The 19,489-nt window shown below is 51.1% G+C and overlaps 2 protein-coding genes across 7 annotated transcripts in view; one reads left to right on the top strand and one right to left on the bottom strand.

Annotated features, from left to right (window-relative positions):
• LOC133359596 (membrane-anchored junction protein-like) overlaps nt 1-10,783 on the top strand; it is a 59,621-nt gene extending 48,838 nt beyond the window's left edge. For 2 of the 6 annotated variants that reach the window (XR_009757173.1, XM_061578057.1), the window contains 3 exons: nt 1,655-1,733; nt 4,246-4,447; nt 8,723-10,783. Coding sequence is in view for 5 of the 6 variants with exons in the window: in XM_061578057.1 (XP_061434041.1) it covers nt 1,655-1,733; nt 4,246-4,447; nt 8,723-8,759 (318 nt within the window). In the remaining variant the exon portion in view is untranslated. Of the gene's footprint in view, nt 1-1,651; nt 1,734-4,242; nt 4,448-8,722 lie in introns of all 6 variants that reach the window. The other 4 variants (XM_061578053.1, XM_061578058.1, XM_061578056.1 and 1 more) reach the window with 3 other exon arrangements.
• The window catches only part of LOC133359590 (tumor necrosis factor receptor superfamily member 6-like), a 70,015-nt gene that overhangs the window by 34,207 nt on the left and 16,319 nt on the right, over nt 1-19,489 (bottom strand). The window lies entirely within an intron of this gene.

Below are 19,489 nucleotides of genomic sequence, written 5' to 3'. Positions count from 1 at the left end.
TCTCTTGCTGTTTCGTTCCTTTTATCGAGGCGTAGATATGGTGACCACGATTCTACGCTCTTGAGCAAAGTGGAGGGCGGGGAGATTACTGAGTCGACGTACATTATGCGTGTGCATCATGCGAGCCCTTTGATGTTGTCCTTCCTGTTTATTGTGTGTATTAATATAGCCGTACAAACGGTAATCCCTATTGAAGTACGCTGCCCTTTATAAGGCAGCATATGTCTACACTACCGCTCTCTCTTACAAACAAGAGGCATCCATTTCTGAAGTTCCCCACACACCACACAATGGTGTGTGTTGTCGGTAGTGAAACCAAACTTGTGACTAGCCCCACCAGGATTTCCCCTTCACGCTGTGTTAACAAAGGACAAACATCCCCCCCCATCTCATGCAAGCCTCTTAACAGGCTGTTACTGAGTAGCGAGTTACAGCACCAGGGGCGGAATGGCCACCGCCCATACAAAGACACATACACAGAGATACATACAAATACACAGAGATACATACAAATACACAGATACACACGGAGATACAGAGAGGTACATACAGAGATGGACAGATACAGAGAGAGACACAGAGATACATACACAAATACATATACACATACAGAGATACAAACACATAAATACAGATACACATACATACAGATACAGAGAGATACGCACACATACACACAGATGCACACATACAAAAAATACAAAGATCTCCCATGTAAAGACTCCAACAGACTGCAGGGGAAAGGGCTGTTAGTGAATAGCCGCGCCTATGAAGGCTACCACCACTTGTGGCACACACACACAGAGGGGGTGAGTGGCCAGCACCACGCCCGTCCAGCCGCATAAAGTGTGATGTGCACTTTTCAATCGAGATTGAAACTCGTTTCTTTAGAACTGCCGCTTGTTGTTGTTGTAGTTTCTTGTCCTTCCCCCTCGCACCTCTGATTTGGCGCGATTGGCAACGTACACCAACCCACCCATTCAGTTATTCACACACCCACCCATTCACCCACCCATTCACCCACCCACCCATTCACCCACCCATTCACCCATTCACCCACTTATTCACCCACCAACCCATTCACCCACCCACTCATTCCCCCACCCACTCATTCACCCACCCACCCACTCATTCACTCACCCACCCACTCATCCACCCACCCACCAATTCACCCACCCACCCACTCATTCACCCACCCACTCATCCACCCACCAATTCACCCACCCACCCACTCATTCACCCACCCACCCATTCACCCACCCACCCACTCATTCACCCACTCACCCACCCACCCATTCACCCACCCACTCATTCATTCACCCACCCACCCACCCACTTATTCACCCACTCATTCACCCACCCACGCATCCACCCACTTATTCACCCACCCATTCACCCACTTATCCACCCACCCACTCATTCACCCACCCACCCATTCACCCACCAACCCATTCACCAACCCATTCACCCACTCACCCACCCACTGACCCACACACCTCTGATTAGCCACGTACGTAACGTTCTCACCCCGTGACCCCTACCGGCCCATCTGTGAACAAAGAGCTTTATAGCTCTCTGGATTCCTCCACCTCGCAGTCTACACACTGATCCTGAATATTCCATCACTGCGTCCGTTCCCCCCCTTCCTCAGCAGGGGAGTGACTCATCACGAGCCTCGGAACTCCACTCCACAGGGAGCACGAGGAGGAGTGGACAGGAGACATTCGCACACGGTGAGTGAGCGTCAGTAGGTACGGTGTAGTGTATAGTAGTGTAGTGCATAGTAGTGTAGGGGTGTTACGGGAGGGCAAACAAACACACCAGGGGTGGTTGTGCCCGCACGCGGAAGGATGCCTACATCCACGTCCGCATCGGTTAGCCCTGGGGGGCTGTAAGGGTGCTGTGATCCCCCACGGCCCCACCCATCGGGGGGGGAGTTGCTATACAAGGCGGTGAGCCGGTGGGCTCGGTGTTCAGTGTTTAGCTTAAACCATTTTTCGATTTAAAACTTTCGTGACTGCAGGGATTCATCTTCTTGGTTCTTTCGGTAAAGTCATCACGTAGAAAGAGAATAAATTTAATAATATTTATTTAATATGAATAACTTATTTAATAATATATTTAATATTTAATTGATATTTAATTGATATTAAATAATGCAATTAAATATTAATTAAATATTAAACAGTATGTATTCTTGGTTCTTTCGGTAAAGTCACGTAGAAGGGAAATAGTTTTATGTTTATTATTTTATTATTTCCCTTCTACGTGATGACTTTACCGAAAGAACCAAGAAGATGAATCCCTGCAGTCACGAAAGCTTTAAATCTAAGATAGCTTAAACCAGTGAAGAGTGAAGACCGGCTAGATAGGCCCTGGGACTCCCCTGGATCGCTGTCCTTCTAAGGAGCGACCAGGGCAAGCCAGTGGCGTGGCCCCAAGAGCCCAGAGCCGATGCTCTTGTAAGAGCCGGTCTGGTGACTCAGAGTGCCGTGATCCCAGCTTGGCCAGAGCTGGATCAGCTAGCATCCCCTAGCTCTGTAGTGGAGGACCTGGGAGTAGGCTAGCCGGGTTAGAGTCACTGGGGTCTCCCTGTTAGACGGGTGAAGGGGCCGGTCTGGTGACTCAGGGTGCCGTGATCCCAGCTTGGCCAGAGCTGGGTCAGCTAGCCTCCCCTAGCTCCGTAGTGGAGGACCTGGGAGTAGGCCAGCCGGGTTAGAGTCAGTGTGATCTCCCTGTTAGACGGGTGAAGGGGCCGGTCTGGTGACTCAGGGTGCCGTGATCCCAGCTTGGCCAGAGCTGGGTCAGCGAGCCTCCCCTAGCTCTGTAGTGGAGGACCTGGGAGTAGGCTAGCTGGGTTAGAGTCACTGGGGTCTCCCTGTTAGACGGGTGAAGGGGCCGGTCTGGTGACTCAGGGTGCCGTGATCCCAGCTTGGCCAGAGCTGGATCAGCTAGCCTCCCCGAGCTCTGTAGTGGAGGACCTGGGAGTAGGCTAGCTGGGTTAGAGACAGTGGATCTCCCTGTTAGACGGGTGAAGGGGCCGTTACCCCTTCGAGTGTTGTATACATCGGCCTGTGCTGAGTGAAACATTATAATAAATAAGTGTGCCTCCAACTACTTAGTCCACGTCTCATTGAGCCTACTACAGTAGTGTAGTGCATTGTAGTGTGTAGTGCATAGTAGTGTATAGTAGATTGTGTATGTTGAACTTATTTGGCACCGTACAGAGCCATCCGTGCTAATCGCAGGTGTGCGGCTCAGTGAGTGTGAGAGGTGGCTGAGTGAGTGGGTGGTTAAGTGTGTGGGTGAGTGTGTGGGTGAGTGTATGGGTGAGTGTGCGGCCGAGTGAGTGTGCGGCTGGGTGAGTGTGAGAGGTGGCTGAGTGGGTGAGTAAGTGTGTGTGTGTGAGTGTGTGGGTGAGTTGAGTGGGTGAGTGTGTGAGTGAGTGTTGCGGCTGGGTCAGTGTGAGAGGTGGCTGAGTGAGTGGGTGGCTGAGTGAATGAGTGTGTGGGTGAGTGTCTGGATGAGTGTGTGGGTGAGTGTATGGGTGAGTTGAGTGGGTGAGTGAGTGAGTGAGTGTTGCGGCTGGGTCAGTGTGAGAGGTGGCTGAGTGAGTGGGTGGCTGAGTGAATGAGTGTGTGGGTGAGTGTCTGGATGAGTGTGAGAGGTGGCTGAGTGAGTGGGTGAGTAAGTGTGTGGGTGAGTGTGTGGGTGAGTTGAGTGGGTGAGTGTGTGAGTGAGTGTTGCGGCTGGGTCGGTGTGAGAGGTGGCTGAGTGAATGAGTGTGTGGGTGAGTGTCTGGGTGAGTGTGTGAGTGTGTGGGTGAGTGTGTGAGTGAGTGTTGCGGCTGGGTGAGTGTGAGAGGTGGCTGAGTGAGTGGGTGAGTGTGTGGGTGAGTAAGTGTGTGGGTGAGTTGAGTGGGTGAGTGTGTGAGTGAGTGTGCGGCTGGGTGAGTGTGAGAGGTGGCTGAGTGAGTGGGTGAGTAAGTGTGTGGGTGAGTAAGTGTGTGGGTGAGTGTGTGAGTGAGTGGGTAAGTGTGTGGGTGAGTGTGTGGGTGAGTGTGTGGGTGAGTGTGTGGGTGAGTGTGTGGGTGTGAGAGGTGGCTGAGTTGGGTGGGTAGCTGAGTGAATGAGTGTGTGGGTGAGTTGAGTGGGTAAGTGGATAAATATTCTGAACTCTCTGACCCCACCCCGACTGGAACGTCTATGAATCAAAAAACATGTTCATGGCTATCTGTGTTAGCAGATGGCGAGGCCACTGCTGCTGCTGCTGCTGCTGCAATCTCCACTCAACGCAGTGACAGGGACGGATGGCACGCACGCTCCGAGATTGTCACGGAACCAGCCAAGGATGGTGCTGATGGTGGTGATGGTGGTGATGGTGGTGATGGTGGTGATGATCTTAAAGCCGTAAGCCAGCTAGGAAGATGGGCCAGAGCCATTTTTGGGTAAGGATTATGGTGATGATGATAACAACAATGATGGTGGTGATCATGGTCGTGGTGATGGTGATAACAATGATGGTGGTGGTGCTGGTGATGACGGTGCTGGTGATGGTGGTGGTGATGATGATGCTGGTGATGACGGTGCTGGTGATGGTGCTGATGATGGTGATGATGATGGTGATGATGATGCTGGTGATAGTGCTGGTGATGATTATATCAACAATAATGATGGTGGTGCTGCTGGTGATGGTGGTGGTGATGATGGTGATGGTGGTGGTGATGATGGTGCTGGTGATGATGGTGCTGGTAATGACGGTGCTGGTGATGGTGGTGATGATGATGATGGTGATGATGATGATGGTGATGATGGTGGTGGTGACGGTGGTGGTGACGGTGATGGTGATGATGGTGGTGGTGACGGTGATGATGGTGGTGGTGCTGGTGATGACGGTGCTGGTAATGACGGTGCTGGTGATGGTGGTGATGGTGATGACGGTGCTGGTGATGGTGCTGATGATGGTGATGATGATGCTGGTGATGGTGATGACGGTGCTGGTGATGGTGCTGATGATGATGGTGCTGATGATGGTGATGATGATGGTGGATCCTCAGATGGCTCCTTCGTTTGGAGTGATGGCTTTGCAGATTGTGTAGTCAGAATATCCATTCTAGATTTGAAGCTTTCGTGACTGCAAGGATTCATATTCTTAGGTTTTTTCGGTAAAGTCACGTAGGTAAAAAATTTAAATTAATAAAATTAATAAAAGTAAAATAAAATAAAAATCACGACGTTTCGGAGGCAACACAAGTCATCCGTCTTCAGGTGGAACCGTCACAGCACGATTGCTGTATCAAGTGATACAGCAATCGTACTTTTATAAATTTTTTACCTACGTGACTTTACCGAAAAAACTTAAGAATCGGAATATCCATTTGCCTTGAGAGCTTGGTGTACGAGTTTGCTGTGCCTATCATCCGGGCATCTCGTTTGTATCTAGATTTGAAGCTTTCGTGACTGAAGGAATCCACACTCTTTGGTTCTTTCGGTAAAGTCATGTAGGTAGAAAATTAAACAAAATAAATCACGACGTTTCGGACGCAACACAAGCTCACGTCATCAGGTAGTTTACTTTAGTCTATGGGTCTATCTGGGTCTCTGTGTCTCTGCATTTCTGTGGGTCTCTATGGGTCTGTATGTATCTTCATGATTCTCGGTCTCCCAACGATTATCTAGGTATCTCTGTGGGTCTCTATGTATCTCCATGCCAACTCTATGTACAGTATCTCTACGTGTCTCTTATGGGTCTCTAGGTACCTCTACGCGTTCAAAGTATTTGGTTACTGCTATGAATGTCCACGTGATGATGATGATATCAGCCACTCGATTGAGCTGCGAACATTGAGTGTTGATGGCCAGGTGGCTACTTCTGATAAAGACCTACACAGCTACTCAGTGAGGCTTTACACCTGGTACAAATAACACATTCCTACTGCTGAGGGAGCTGGTAGGAACGTTGGGTTGCTCGGTCAATGGCCTGCAGGGTCAATGGCCAGGGCGTGGTGTATTCCGCAAATATTGCCGACTGTGAGGGCGGGCACAAGCCGGCGTGAGTAGGTTAAACGTTGAGTTTTATAAGGGCACCACGGGGTGACCAGCCCCTCCCCACCCAGCCCCACTCCTCCCACCCCCCACCCAGCCCCTCCCCACCCTCCCCACCCAGCCCCTCCCCACTCAGCCCCTCCCCACCCAGCCCCTCCCCACCCTAACCACCCAGCCCCTCCCCACTCAGCCCCTCCCCACCCAGCCCCTCCCCACCCAGCCCCTCCCCACCCAGCCCCTCCCCACTCAGCCCCTCCCCACCCTAACCACCCAGCCGCTCCCCACCCTCCCCTCCTAACCCAGCCCCACCCTCCCCAACCTCCCCACCCAGCCCCTCCCCACCCTCCCCACCCAGCCCCACCCTCCCCTCTCCACCCAGCCCCTCCCCACCCTCCCCTCTCCACCCAGCCCCTCCCCACCCTCCCCTCTCCACCCAGCCCCACCCCTCACATTTTGGATGCACGACGGACGGACACAATAATCCCCTGTGGGCTGGTGTAACCAGGAGGTTCCTACCAGTGTAAAACAAAGTTTAGTTTTAGTAGTGGCTGATGTCATGGTGTGGACATAGCAGCAGCCAAATACTGTACGTGTGTGTGTGTAGTGTCTTGTTAATCACTCTGACACGTTGTAACAAGTCGCCTGCGTACACTTTTTTCGATTTGAAGCTTTCGCGACTGCAGGGATTCATATTCTTGGTTCTTTCGGTAAAGTCATCACGTAGAAGGGAAATAATAAAACAATACAATTCTCACGATGTTTCGATTGCAACACAAGCAATCATCATCAGGTGTGATCGGGTGTGATGCTGATTGCTTGTGCTGCAATCGAAACGTCGTGAGAATTTTATTGCTTACCGAAAACACCAAGAATATGCACCAGTTGTAGGCACACCTATCGCTATCTAAACGGTCACTTTTCCTGCTAACCTGTTCCCCATTCTTATCTACGTTACACCTCACCTAACCTGCACATAGCAGCTCAGCTATCAGCTTCTTCTCACACAGACGCTTCGCACACAGCAATTATACATCTCCACCCCTGTCCCTGGAGCAGAGGTCACAAACGGGTTTTGACTCCTTACCCGTACCCGGCCGCACCAGGGTCGCAAACAGGTACCCGTACCCGGCCGGGTACGGGTACCTGTTCCCTACCCGAAATGAGTGACAAACGGTTACTCACCAGTGACTCACGGCCTACCTGTACCCGTACCCGGCCGTACCCGTACCCTACCCGTACCCGGCCGGGTACGGGTAGGGTACGGGTATCGGGTACCCGATTGCGACCTCTGGGATGAAGCCATGTTGCAGGCGCGGGTGGGTTGATTCTAGGAACTTGAATTGTGAGAAGAGACAAGACGTTGGGAAATGAGCGACAAACGGTGACTCACCAGTGACTCACGGCCTACCCGTACCCGGCCGCACCAGGGTCGCAAACGGCTACCCGTACCCGGCCGGGTACCCGTACCCGGCCGGGTACGGGTAGGGTACGGGTATCGGGTACCCGGTTGCGACCTCTGCCCTGGAGCGACCACGGCAAGATGTCTTCACTCAGCGACTAACCCTGAGCTCGCGCACGCCCCAGCTTGCATCTCCCCGCCCATCCCGAGGCCTCGAGTGCTTCGGTTGGCCCATCAATCAACCTCTTTGGCAGCAACCTCTGGTCGCATTCCATGTACCCGCTCGACCTCGATTGCACCCTGCTTCTCTCGTTAATTAGGTGCCGGTTTGCTCACGCAACTCCATGTTGAATTTCGATTTAAAGCTTTCGTGACTGCAGGGATTCATCTTCTTGGTTCTTTCGGTAAAGTCGTCACGTAGAAGGGAAATAATAATAAAATAATAAAACATTTAATAATTCTCACGACGTTTCGGCCACAACGCAAGCAGCCGTCCTCAGGTGAAGAACAGGTCTGTCAGCATTCAGACGCTGTCTTTCCGACAGACCTGTTCTTCACCTGAGGACGGCTGCTTGCGTTGTGGCCGAAACGTCGTGAGAATTATTTTATTATGTTTTATTTTTATTATTTTATTATTTCCATTTTACGTGACTTTACCGAAAGAACCAAGAAGATGAACTCCATGTTGCACGCTCAACTCCATGTTGCGCGCGTGCACCTGCTTTGCCCTCAAATGCTCTCGGTCGACTGTGCGTACGCACCGCGTATTTCACCGCACTACACACATGTATAGGAGACTCATAGAGAGACCCAGATCCCCATATAGAGACCCAGATACCCATATAGATAGAGACCCATATAGATAGACCTACAGAGACCCACAGATATACACAGAGACCCACAGATATACACATAGACCCACAGATATACACAGAGACACAGAGAGACCCACAGATATACACAGAGACACAGAGAGACCCACAGATATACACAGACACACACAGATACCCACAGATATACACAGACACACACAGAGACCCACAGATATACACAGAGACACACAGAGACGCACAGATATACAGAGACACAGAGAGACCCACAGACCAAACTAAGCTGAGCTATGCAGCGCTACGAGTGGAGACAATCGTCATCATCACGACGATGTTGACGCTGCTGTTTCTAAGTTTGTGTCGGTCTTTTCATGCTGCTGCTTGCTGCTAGCGCATCCCGATCTGCATCAGACGCTGACTCCCAAACCTCCCGGCGTCTTCTCTTGCAGACTCCTCAAGCTGCCGCTGAAGCTGTTTGGATACTGAGGGGGAAGACGCGCAAGCCGGGGGTAGGGGGGAGATCATCATCGGTGGAGTCGAGGAATCTACCTGAGCGTCCGTGTGTGTGTGAGTGTGTATGTGCGTGGGTACGCGTGAGTGCGTGTGAGCATGTGAGCATGTGAGTGTGTGTGTGAGTGTGTATGTGCTTGGGTGTGTGTGAGTGTGTATGCGTGAGTGCGTGAGTACATGCGGATGGATACGTGCGGGTGCGTGCGTGGGGGCATGTGAGTGCGTGTGAGTGTGTGGGAGTGCGGGTGTGCGTGTGTGTATGTGCGTGGATGTGTACACGTGAGTGCGTGTGAGCATGTGAGTGTGTGGGAGTGCGGGTGTGCGTGTGTGTATGTGCGTGGATGTGTACACGTGAGTGCGTGTGAGCATGTGAGTGTGTGGGAGTGCGGGTGTGCGTGTGTGTATGTGCGTGGATGTGTACACGTGAGTGCGTGTGAGCATGTGAGTGTGTGGGAGTGCGGGTGTGCGTGTGTGTATGTGCGTGGATGTGTACGCGTGAGTGCGTGTGAGCATGTGAGTGCGTGTGAGCATGTGAGTGTGCGGGCGTGCGAGTATGTCAGTGTGTGGGAGTGCGGGCGTGCGGGTGTACGCGTGAGTGCGTGTGAGCATGTGAGTGTGTGTGGGCGTGCGGGTGTGTGGGTGTGTGAGCATCTGGACATGCGTGAGAATGGGTGCGGCCGTGTACATGCGGATGGGTGCGTGCGGGTGCGTGGGGGCGTGGGGGCATGTGAGTGCGTGTGAGTGTGTGGGAGTGTACGTGGGTGTGTACGCGTGAGTGTGTGTGAGCATGTGCGTGCGTGGGGGCGTGGGGGCATGTGAGTGCGTGTGAGTGTGTGGGAGTGCGGGGGTGCGTGTGTGTGTATGTGCGTGGGTGTGTACACGTGAGTGCGTGTGAGCGTGCGAGTGTGTGTGAGCGGGCGAGTATGTGAGTGTGTGGGAGTGTGGGCGTGTGGGTGTGTACGTGTGAGTGCGTGTGAGCGTGTGTGAGCGTGTGTGAGCGTGTGAGCGTGTGGGAGTGCGTGGGTGTGTGTATGTGCGTGTACGCGTGAGTGCGTGTGAGCATGTGAGTGTGTGTGTGAGCGTGCGAGTATGTGAGTGTGTGGGCGTGCGGGTGCGTGGGTGTGTGAGCATCTGGACATGTGTGAGAATGTGTGCGGCTGTGTACATGCGGATGGGTGCGTGCGTGGGGGCGGGCATGCATGGGGGCGGGCGTGTGTGCGTGTGTGCGTGCGTAGCTAAAGCACAGCAGTCATCTCAGTCAGTCGACCCGTGGCACCTGCTGAGTCTGCCCCGTGACCTGCCAGCGGGCGTTCGACACTTCACGTGGTAGCCTCAAGGTGCACATGGCCTGGCACAGGCGTCGTGGTGACGTCACCGCCACTTAGTGGAGAATAGCGGTTGTTGTTGATATGGTGTGCACGTACGTATGTATGTGGTGTGGGTGTGCACGTGTGTGTGTATGTGGCGTGTATCTGTGTGGGGAGGGGTGGCGCTCCGGTTAGCGCTGCGCTACAAACCCTGCAGAGGCCCGAGGTTCGATTCCCGCTCACGGCCACAAACACCGGTGACAGCGATTATCTGAACCGGTACCTGGGGCCTCCCCTAGGTCGACTCGGCCTCAAATGAGTACCCGGTGCCATGGCGTGTAGTAAACATCGCTAGCACTGGGGGAGAGACAAAGGCGGCCGGGCGTGGTGCTGGCCACCCACCCCCTCTGTGTGTGTAGCCACAGTGCCGGTAGCCTTCATAGGCGCTGCTGCTGCTACTCGCCACTAACAGCACTTGCCCCTACAGCCTGTTCAGGCTACTTGGGGGATCTTTGTCTTTGTTGGGGGCAATTGCCGTCTGCTGGTCATCTCAGTCGGTCAACCCATGGCACCTGCAGGGTCTGTCACGTGACCTCCTGCACCTAGCCTGGCACAGCAGCAGTCAACCCATGGCACCTGCTGGGTCTGTCACGTGACCTCCTGCACCTAGCCTGGCACAGCTGCAGTCAACCCATGGCACCTGCAGGGTCTGTCACGTGACCTCCTGCACCTAGCCTGGCACAGCTGCAGTCAACCCATGGCACCTGCAGGGTCTGTCACGTGACCTCCTCCTGCACCTAGCCTGGCACAGCTGAGTGCACCTAGCCTGGCACAGCAGCAGTACAAGCCATGGCACCTGCAGGGTCTGTCACGTGACCTCCTCCTGCACCTAGCCTGGCACAGCAGCTGCAGTCAACCCATGCCACCTGCTGGGTCTGTCACGTGACCTCCTCCTGTACCTAGCCTGGCACAGCAGCAGTACAGCCCATGGCACCTGCTGGATCTATACCGTGACCTCTTCCTGCACCTAGCCTGGCACAGCAGCAGTCAACCCATGGCACCTGCAGGGTTTGTCACGTGACCTCCTGCACCTAGCCTGGCACAGCAGCAGTCAACCCATGGCACCTGCAGGGTCTGTCACGTGACCTCCTCCTGCACCTAGCCTGGCACAGCAGTCAACCCATGGCACCTGCAGGGTCTGTCCCGTGACCTCATGCACCTAGCCTGGCACAGCTGCAGTCAACCCATGGCACCTGCAGGGTCTGTCACGTGACCTCCTCCTGCACCTAGCCTGGCACAGCAGCAGTACAGCCCATGGCACCTGCTGGTTCTATACCGTGACCTCATGCACCTAGCCTGGCACAGCAGCAGTCAACCAATGGGCACCTGCAGGGTCTGTCCCGTGACCTGCCACTTCACGCGAGTGCTTCTAATGTGCACCTAGCCTGGCACGAGCGCCGTGGTGCCGTCACCGCCACCGAGTGGTGAACGGCGGTTGTTGTTGAAGTTGTAGTTCGTTAGCGCGACGCTTTGTTGATGCGTCGATGTTTGAGTCACGTTCTGAACACCCCCGCCGTGCGTGACCCCCTTACTTGAAATGTGTGATGCAAAAGAGCTTGATAGGTCTTCGGATTTCTTCTGCCTGCAGTCTCAATAAAGATTATGATGCCTTCTGCTGCTGCTCGGTCTCTATGTGGTCTCTGTGGGTCTCTGTGGGTCTCTGGTTTTATAGGAGTTTCTGTCGGTCTCTGGTTCTAAGTTAGTCTCTGTGTCTCGGGGTCTCTGGTTTTATCTGGGTCTCTGTATCTATATGGGCCTCTGGTTCTATACAAGTCTCTGAGTCTCTGGGTCTCTGGTTCTATCTGGGTCTCTGGTTCTATATGGGTCTCTGGATATATATGGGCCTCTGGTCCTAAATGTGTCTCTGTGGGTCTCTGGTTCTATAGGAGTTTCTGTCGGTCTCTGGTTCTAAGTTAGTCTCTGTGTCTGTGTGGGCCTCTGGTTCTATCTGGGTTTCTGGTTCTATACGAGTCTCTGGGTCTCTGGTTCTATATGGGTCTGGTTCTATATGGGTCTGGTGCTATATGGGTCTGGTTCTATTCGAGTCTGGTTCTATATGGGTCTCTGGTTCTATATGGGTCTGGTTCTATTCGAGTCTCTGGTTCTATACGGGTCTCTGGTTCTATATGGGTCTCTGGTTCTATATGGGTCTCTGGTTCTATATGGGTCTCTGGTTCTATATGGGGCTGGTTCTATTCGAGTCTCTGGTTCTATATGGGTCTCTGGTTCTAAGCAGGCCTCTATGGAGGCTCTAAGTTCAGATGAATTTTGTTGCCCCAAAAAATTCCCACAAGTCATAAAGGAAACTGACAATCGCACCTTTCATCTGCGCTCGAACATTGTACAATGCTGATAGTGTGTGCAGCTGTATGTGTCTGTGTGCAGCTGTGTGTGTCTTTGTGTGTAGCTGTGTGTGTCTTTGTGTGTAGCTGTGTGTGTGTATAGTGGGGAGCGGTAGTGTAGTGGTTAGCGCGCTGCGCTACGAACCTGGCGACCCGGGTTCGATTCCCGCTCACGGCCAACACCGGTGACGATTATCTGAACCGGTCCTGGGCCTCAAATGAGTACCTGGTGCGGTGTGTAAACATCGCCACTAGGGAGACAAAGGCGGTCGGGCGTGGTGCTGGCCACCCACCCCCTCGTGTACCGTTCTGGCCTTCATAGGTGCTCGCTAACAGCACTTGCCCCTACAGTCTGTTAAGGCTATACGGGGGATCTTTGTGTATATGTATGGGAAGCGGTACCAGCGGTGTCAAGATCGGCCTCAGTGGAGGAGGCTCGTGAAGGACGCTACTGGGCAGTTGGAGGCAGTCGCCCTCCAACAACAACGGAGGGCGGAGGAGCGACGCTTACAACAATGAGCGGAGCGCCGGGTGGCTAAAGCACAGCAAGTTGGCACAGTAGGGGGCACAGGTGGTGCATTAGCCAGTCATCTCAGTCGACCGGTGGCACCTGCTGGGTCTGCCCCGTGACCACCTGCCAGCGGGCGTTCGACACTTCACGTGGCCTCAAGGTGCACATGGCCTGGCACAAGCGTCGTGGTGACGTCACCGCCACTTAGTGGCGAATGGCGGTTGTGTGTGTATCTGTATGGGAAGCGGTGGTGGTGTAGCGGATAGCGCTACGCTGCCCTACGAACTCTGCAGAGACCCAAGTTGGATTCCACCTTCACGAACACCACCACCAGTGATTGCGATTATCTGAACAACCGGTCCTGGGCCTCCCCTAGGTCGACTCAGCCTCAAATTATTACCCGGGGAGACAAAGGCGGCCGGGCGTGGTGCTGGCCACCCACCCCCTCGTGTGCCTTTCTGGCGCTGCTACACGCTAACAGCACTTGCCCCAGCCGTCTGTTAAAGGCTATAGGGGAGATCTTTGTCTGCGTGTGTGCTTTTTATAAACCCGCACAGATAACGCTTTTAGGGCACGCTGACTTTTGCCCACCACCTCCCTAAAGATAAGGTTTCTTTAAGGGCACCTCCGATTTGCCCAGTTGGCTACGTACGGTGCGAAAGAGATGCGACGTACATACACCACACTAACCTATCAAAGTAATTCTATAGGTCGTTGATGATACTCTAGATCAGCGTGCATGGAGACAATTCAGAGACTGGCAAAGTGACTGCTGTAGAAGGACGGGCTGAGGAAAATCCTGAACAGCGTGCGTGGAGACAAGCCAAAGACTGCACAGTCAATGCAGCAGCACGGGCTGAGGAACCTCAACATAAAAAAACGGTGCCTTAGAGGCAAGTCCGTCACGCAGCTGCAGCAAGAAGAAACAACCCAGACTGGAACAGCAGCTTTAGCTTACCAACCAGAGATCGGATTATAATTATATAGGAACGAAGTGAACCAGCCTACAATAGATTATATCGTCCGTCCGTCCGATGTCCGATTAGGTGTAGCAACATCGCCCCCTACTGCAAACACTTGACAAGACCCTACAAAAACCTTTAGACTCAGTGAGGCTTTCCTGGCTAAACAAGTGTAACATTCCCTTATAATTCCCTGAGATAGTTTTTAATTAAAACATTTAAATTAAAAATTAACTCACAGCGGCCTAAAGCCTACAGCTAGGCCTAAAGCCTAGAACTAGGCCTCAAACTCTCCCTTCGTATCGTACCCCCGCGTGTGTGAAAGGGAGTTAATGTTTAACAATGTTACATTCCCTGATGTTTTTAAATAGAAACTTTTAAATTTAAAGCTTTTACATTCAAATAAACTCCCTACCCCCCCGTCGTCCATTTTTTGCCATTTCATTTTATTATAGCCATTCATTTGTTCGTTCCTACCAGCCCACCCCGCAGGGACCTGTTTATTAAATAACACTGGTCAACACACTTTTTCTGGCACAAGGTATTCCAACGGTGTTGAGGTAATTTTTGGGTGCTGATTTCAAATCTGGCATCAGTTTTTGTCTATCACGTCACGTTTTTGAGATATCAAATATTGCATTTTCAATAAAAACTGCAGAAGAAAAATATTAAATAAATGTGGATATCTACATAAAATGATATTATAAACACACTATCCTAAAAATACAGCACCGTATTTTAACACTAAAGCAGTCACCGACTCGCAACAACTTGCAATCATAAGTGACAAGAGTTAATTTCGGGTAAAATCAATGAAAATGGGGTATGCCGATAGCATAAAAATGAGATGTGATAGAGCAAATCTGAGATCAGATTTGGAATCGGCACCCTGAAATTAGTCTAAAACAGCTGCAAAAGTCCAGGCCAGAATTTTTTTTTTGTTGACCACTGAAATCCTTGGTATCTGCTCATACCCTGACCAACATCAGGAAGGATCGATGTTTTTACTCCCGGGTAAAAGCCGGGTACTTCTTGCTAGAACATTACTATACTACTATACACCACTATAGACTACACCAATATATGCTACTATACACTACACTGCATTACTATACTACTATACACCACTATACACTACACCAATATACGCTACTATACACTACACTGTACATTACACTACTATATACCACACCACTATACTACTATACACTGTATACTACACTATATGCTACTATACACTACACTGTACATTACACTACTATATACCACACCACTATACACTACTATACACTGTATACTACACTATACAATGCACTACACCATTATACACTACACTACTACACACCACCATTATACACTACCGTACACTACAAAACACTACACTACACTATATACTCTACTACTCTGCAGTTCTACAGAAATGAGTTGTCAATCCGGATGATTTAAAAGTGCATCACACCCAGTGAGACTGAGGGAGCGGCCTGTGAGTTTTAGATGTTCCCTGGCCTACCAGAGACATTTGAAAGTCTGCCCAGCCCAGGTAACATTCACCCCTTTGCTGTGCAGTTGGACAATGGACAGGGGAGTTTTTTCACATTCCTTACCATAGTTCTGTCACTTCAGAAGCTATTGACCATGTCAAGAATCCTGTGTGTGTGTCACTGTGTGGGTGGTGTATGGTATGTCACTGTGAGTGTGTCACTGTGTGTGTGGGTGGTGTGTGGGTGGTGTTTGTCACTGTGTGATGTGTGTGGTATGTATGGTGTGTCACTGTGTGTGGCATGTGTGTGTGGTAGTGTGGTGTGTCACTGTATGGCATGTGTGTGTGGTAGTGTGGTGTGTGTCACTGTGTGTGTGGGTGGTGTGTGTCACGGTGTAATGTGTGTGGTAGTGTGTTGTGTCACTGTGTGTGGGTGGTGTGTGTCTCTGATGTGTGTGGTGTGGCACTGTGTGTGTGGTGTGGCAAGTATGTGTGGTAATGCGGTGTGTTTCACTGTGTGTGGGTGGTGTGCGTCTCTGATGTGTGTGGTGTGTCACTGTGTGTGTGGTCTGGCAAGTGTGTGTGGTAGTGTGGTGTGTGGGTGGTGGTGTATGTGGTAGTGTGGTGTGTGCGTGGTGGTGTATGTGGTAGTGTAGTGGGTGGGTGGTGGTGTGTGATAGTGTGGTGTGTGGGTGGTGGTGTATGTGGTAGTGTGGTGTGTAGGTGGTGGTGTGTGTGGTAGTGTGGTGTGTGGGTGGTGGTGTGTGTGGTAGTGTGGTGTGTGGGTGGTGGTGTATGTGTGGTAGTGCAGTGTGTGGGTGGTGGTGTATGTGGTAGTGTGGTGTGTGGGTGGTGGTGTGTGTGGTAGTGTGGTGTGTGGGTGGTGGTGTGTGTGGTAGTGTGGTGTGTGGGTGGTGGTGTATGTGGTAGTGTGGTGTGTAGGTGGTGGTGTGTGTGGTAGTGTAGTGTGTGGGTGGTGGTGTATGTGGTAGTGTGGTGTGTGGGTGGTGGTGTGTGTGGTAGTGTGGTGTGTGGGTGGTGGTGTATGTGGTAGTGTAGTGTGTGGGTGGCAGAGGTGGGACAAAGTCATTGTTATGCAAGTCCAAGTCGAGTCTGAAGTCATCAAATTCATGACTCGAGTCTGACTCGAGTCCAAGTCACATGACTCGAGTCTACACCTCTGGTGGGTGGTGGTGTGTGTGGTAGTGTGGTGTGTGTGTGTTAACCCTAGCAGTCAGGGCAGGAAGTTCCCAGAGCGATAAAAGTCATTGCCAGCATCAAAGCGCCTCCCAGTTAGTGCAGGTTTGCTACGTACAGTACTGTGCATAGTGAGCGTGGTTGACTATGTACGGTGCCAACGAAGTTCATATACATGGTCTTTAAAAAGATGGACCCGATTTAAAAGCAGTACTGCTACACTATACACACACTCTACACTGTATACACACTACACACACACTCTACACATTCCACACTCACTATACACTCCACTCTCACTATACACACTCTATACACTATACACACTCTATACACTATACACACTCTATACACTATACACACTCTATACACTATACACTCTATACACACACTATACACACTACACACTCACTATACACTCCACTCTCACTATACACTACACACTCTATACACACTACACACTCTATACACACTACACACTCTACACACTCTATACACTCCACACACTATACACACTCTATACACACTACACACACTACATACTCTATACACTCCACACACTATACACACACTATACACACTACACACACTATACACTCCACACTCACTATACACTCCACACATTATACACTCCACACACTCTATACACACTACACACACACTATACACTCCACACTCTATACACACTACACACACTACACACTCTATACACTCCACACACTATACACACTCACTATACACTCCACACATTATACACTCCATACACTCTATACACACTACACACACTACAGACTCTATACACTCTACACACGTAACGTTCTGACCCCGTGCCCCTACCGAACATCTGGAACATCTGTGAACAAAGAGCTTCATAGATAATTGAATTCCTCCTGCAACAGACTGCACGTACTTTGGTTAGCGGTGTTAGCGCTACACACTGCGAACCTGGCAAAGACCCAAGTTCGATTCCCGCGAACGGCCACCACCACCACCAGTTATTGCGATTATCTGAACAACCGGACCTGGGCCTCCCCTAGGTCGACTCAGCCTCAAATGAGTACCTGGGTGTGGTGTAGCCAACACCATGCCTGGGTACCTTTGTCTCCCCAGTGGCAATGTTTACTACACACTGCACCAGGTACTAATTTGAGGCTCAGTCGACCTAGGGGAGGCCCAGGACCGGTTCAGATAATTGTCGCTGGTGTTGGCTGTGAGCGGGAATCAAACCACGACACTACACAGACACACAGGCGCACACACAAAGACACATGGAGACACGCACAGGGAGAGAGAGAGAGATGCAGACTCCACATATACAGCAGGCATCGTCAGGGTCACGGAATCGAACCCACGACCTCCTGCGTACCAGGCAAGGGGACAAAACATTTCGCAGGGTCCGGGATCGAACCCACGTACCTCCTGCGTACCGGGCGATGTAGCCAACATCCTGTCAAATCTAGCCTAGAGCCTGGCCAGGCGTACGAGATCCGATTGGGTTCAAACGCATTTCCGAATAAATTTGACTTCAAACGTCGCTGAGAATGCAGCCAGGAACGTGGAGAATGTGGTTCAAAGTCAACCTCAAATATCCTAAAAATAAAGAAAGACATCATCGCCATCATCATTATTGTCACCTTCATGAGCTGCTGACTCTCAGGCTCGGGCATTCGCACCTCAGGTTCGCGCGGCTGGTTACGTACGGTGCTAAACTATTTCAACATTCACACAAGTACAAGCATGTGAATAGCATTCAAGGTATGAAACAATAAAAAATACCCTTTTTGGCAATAAAACAGAAGGTGTTAATATGTTCAAACATCAAACAGAAACATTTGCAAGGAATCCTGTCTGCATACACCACACGTATTTGTGGTGAACATGTAAACACAAACACGCTCTGATAATATATGGCATTATCTTTTAAACTTATTGGTCTACACCAACGACAGCCTTCCTGAGGGCTTAGTCTCACCAGTGTCAGACTGGAGGACGCCAAAAGGCGAACGGGTATTTGAAACATTTCTCTGGGAACGATTCAAAGATTCAATCGCCGCGATTGTGACCCGGTTGTTTGGCGCGCACTTCGTTCCGTGGACTTCCCGTACCACTTGCGAGCAAATGGACGCCGTGGTATCTGAGATGTTATCTCCCTCGCCTGGTATGCAGGAGGTCGTGGGTTCATTCCCGTGACCCGGCAAGATGTTATCTCCCTCGTAGATATGCAGGAGGTCCTGACGATGCCTGCTGCTGTATATTCGGAGTTTGCATGTCTCTCTTCCTGTGGTGGTCGCGTGGAAAGTTTCATCAGAATCTGAATCAGTACTTATATACTGCAGGAGGAATCCGCTGAGCTATGAATCTCCTTGTTTACAGATGGCTCAGTAGATGGCACAGGGTCGGATCGTTATGAGAACAAATACAACACACACAACACACGATAGCAGTGCAAAGTTTAGGAGAGGTAAATAAAGCAGCCAAAATAAATATACAAACAAAACCCAAACTACTTTTACCAGGTGTAATGCCCCACTGAGTTGCTGAATCGAAATCTTTTTCAGAAGAAGTGGTACCTGGCCATCAGATGTAATGATAGCAGCTCCAACCAAGTGGCTGATATCATCACGTAGACATTCATAACAGCATCCAAATAAGCTAAACGCATAGAGACCCATTGACACTCCTAAAGACTCAAAGAGACCCATAGACTAAACGAAACTTTTTTTTATCTAACAACGTGTCAGGCCCGACTGAGCTACTGTTACTGTGTAGCTCTTTCTCAGAAGCAACCCGGCCATCACACAATGACAGCAGCTGAATCAAGTGGACTTGTCTTCTTGGTTCTTTCGG

The sequence above is a fragment of the Lethenteron reissneri genome, chromosome 65 (assembly GCF_015708825.2).
Source record: "Lethenteron reissneri isolate LAM-NWPU_2019-01 chromosome 65, ASM1570882v1, whole genome shotgun sequence".
Lineage (NCBI taxonomy): Eukaryota > Metazoa > Chordata > Hyperoartia > Petromyzontiformes > Petromyzontidae > Lethenteron > Lethenteron reissneri.
The sequence above is the reverse complement of the archived record's forward strand: the minus strand, read 5'-3'. Positions and strand labels throughout refer to the sequence as shown.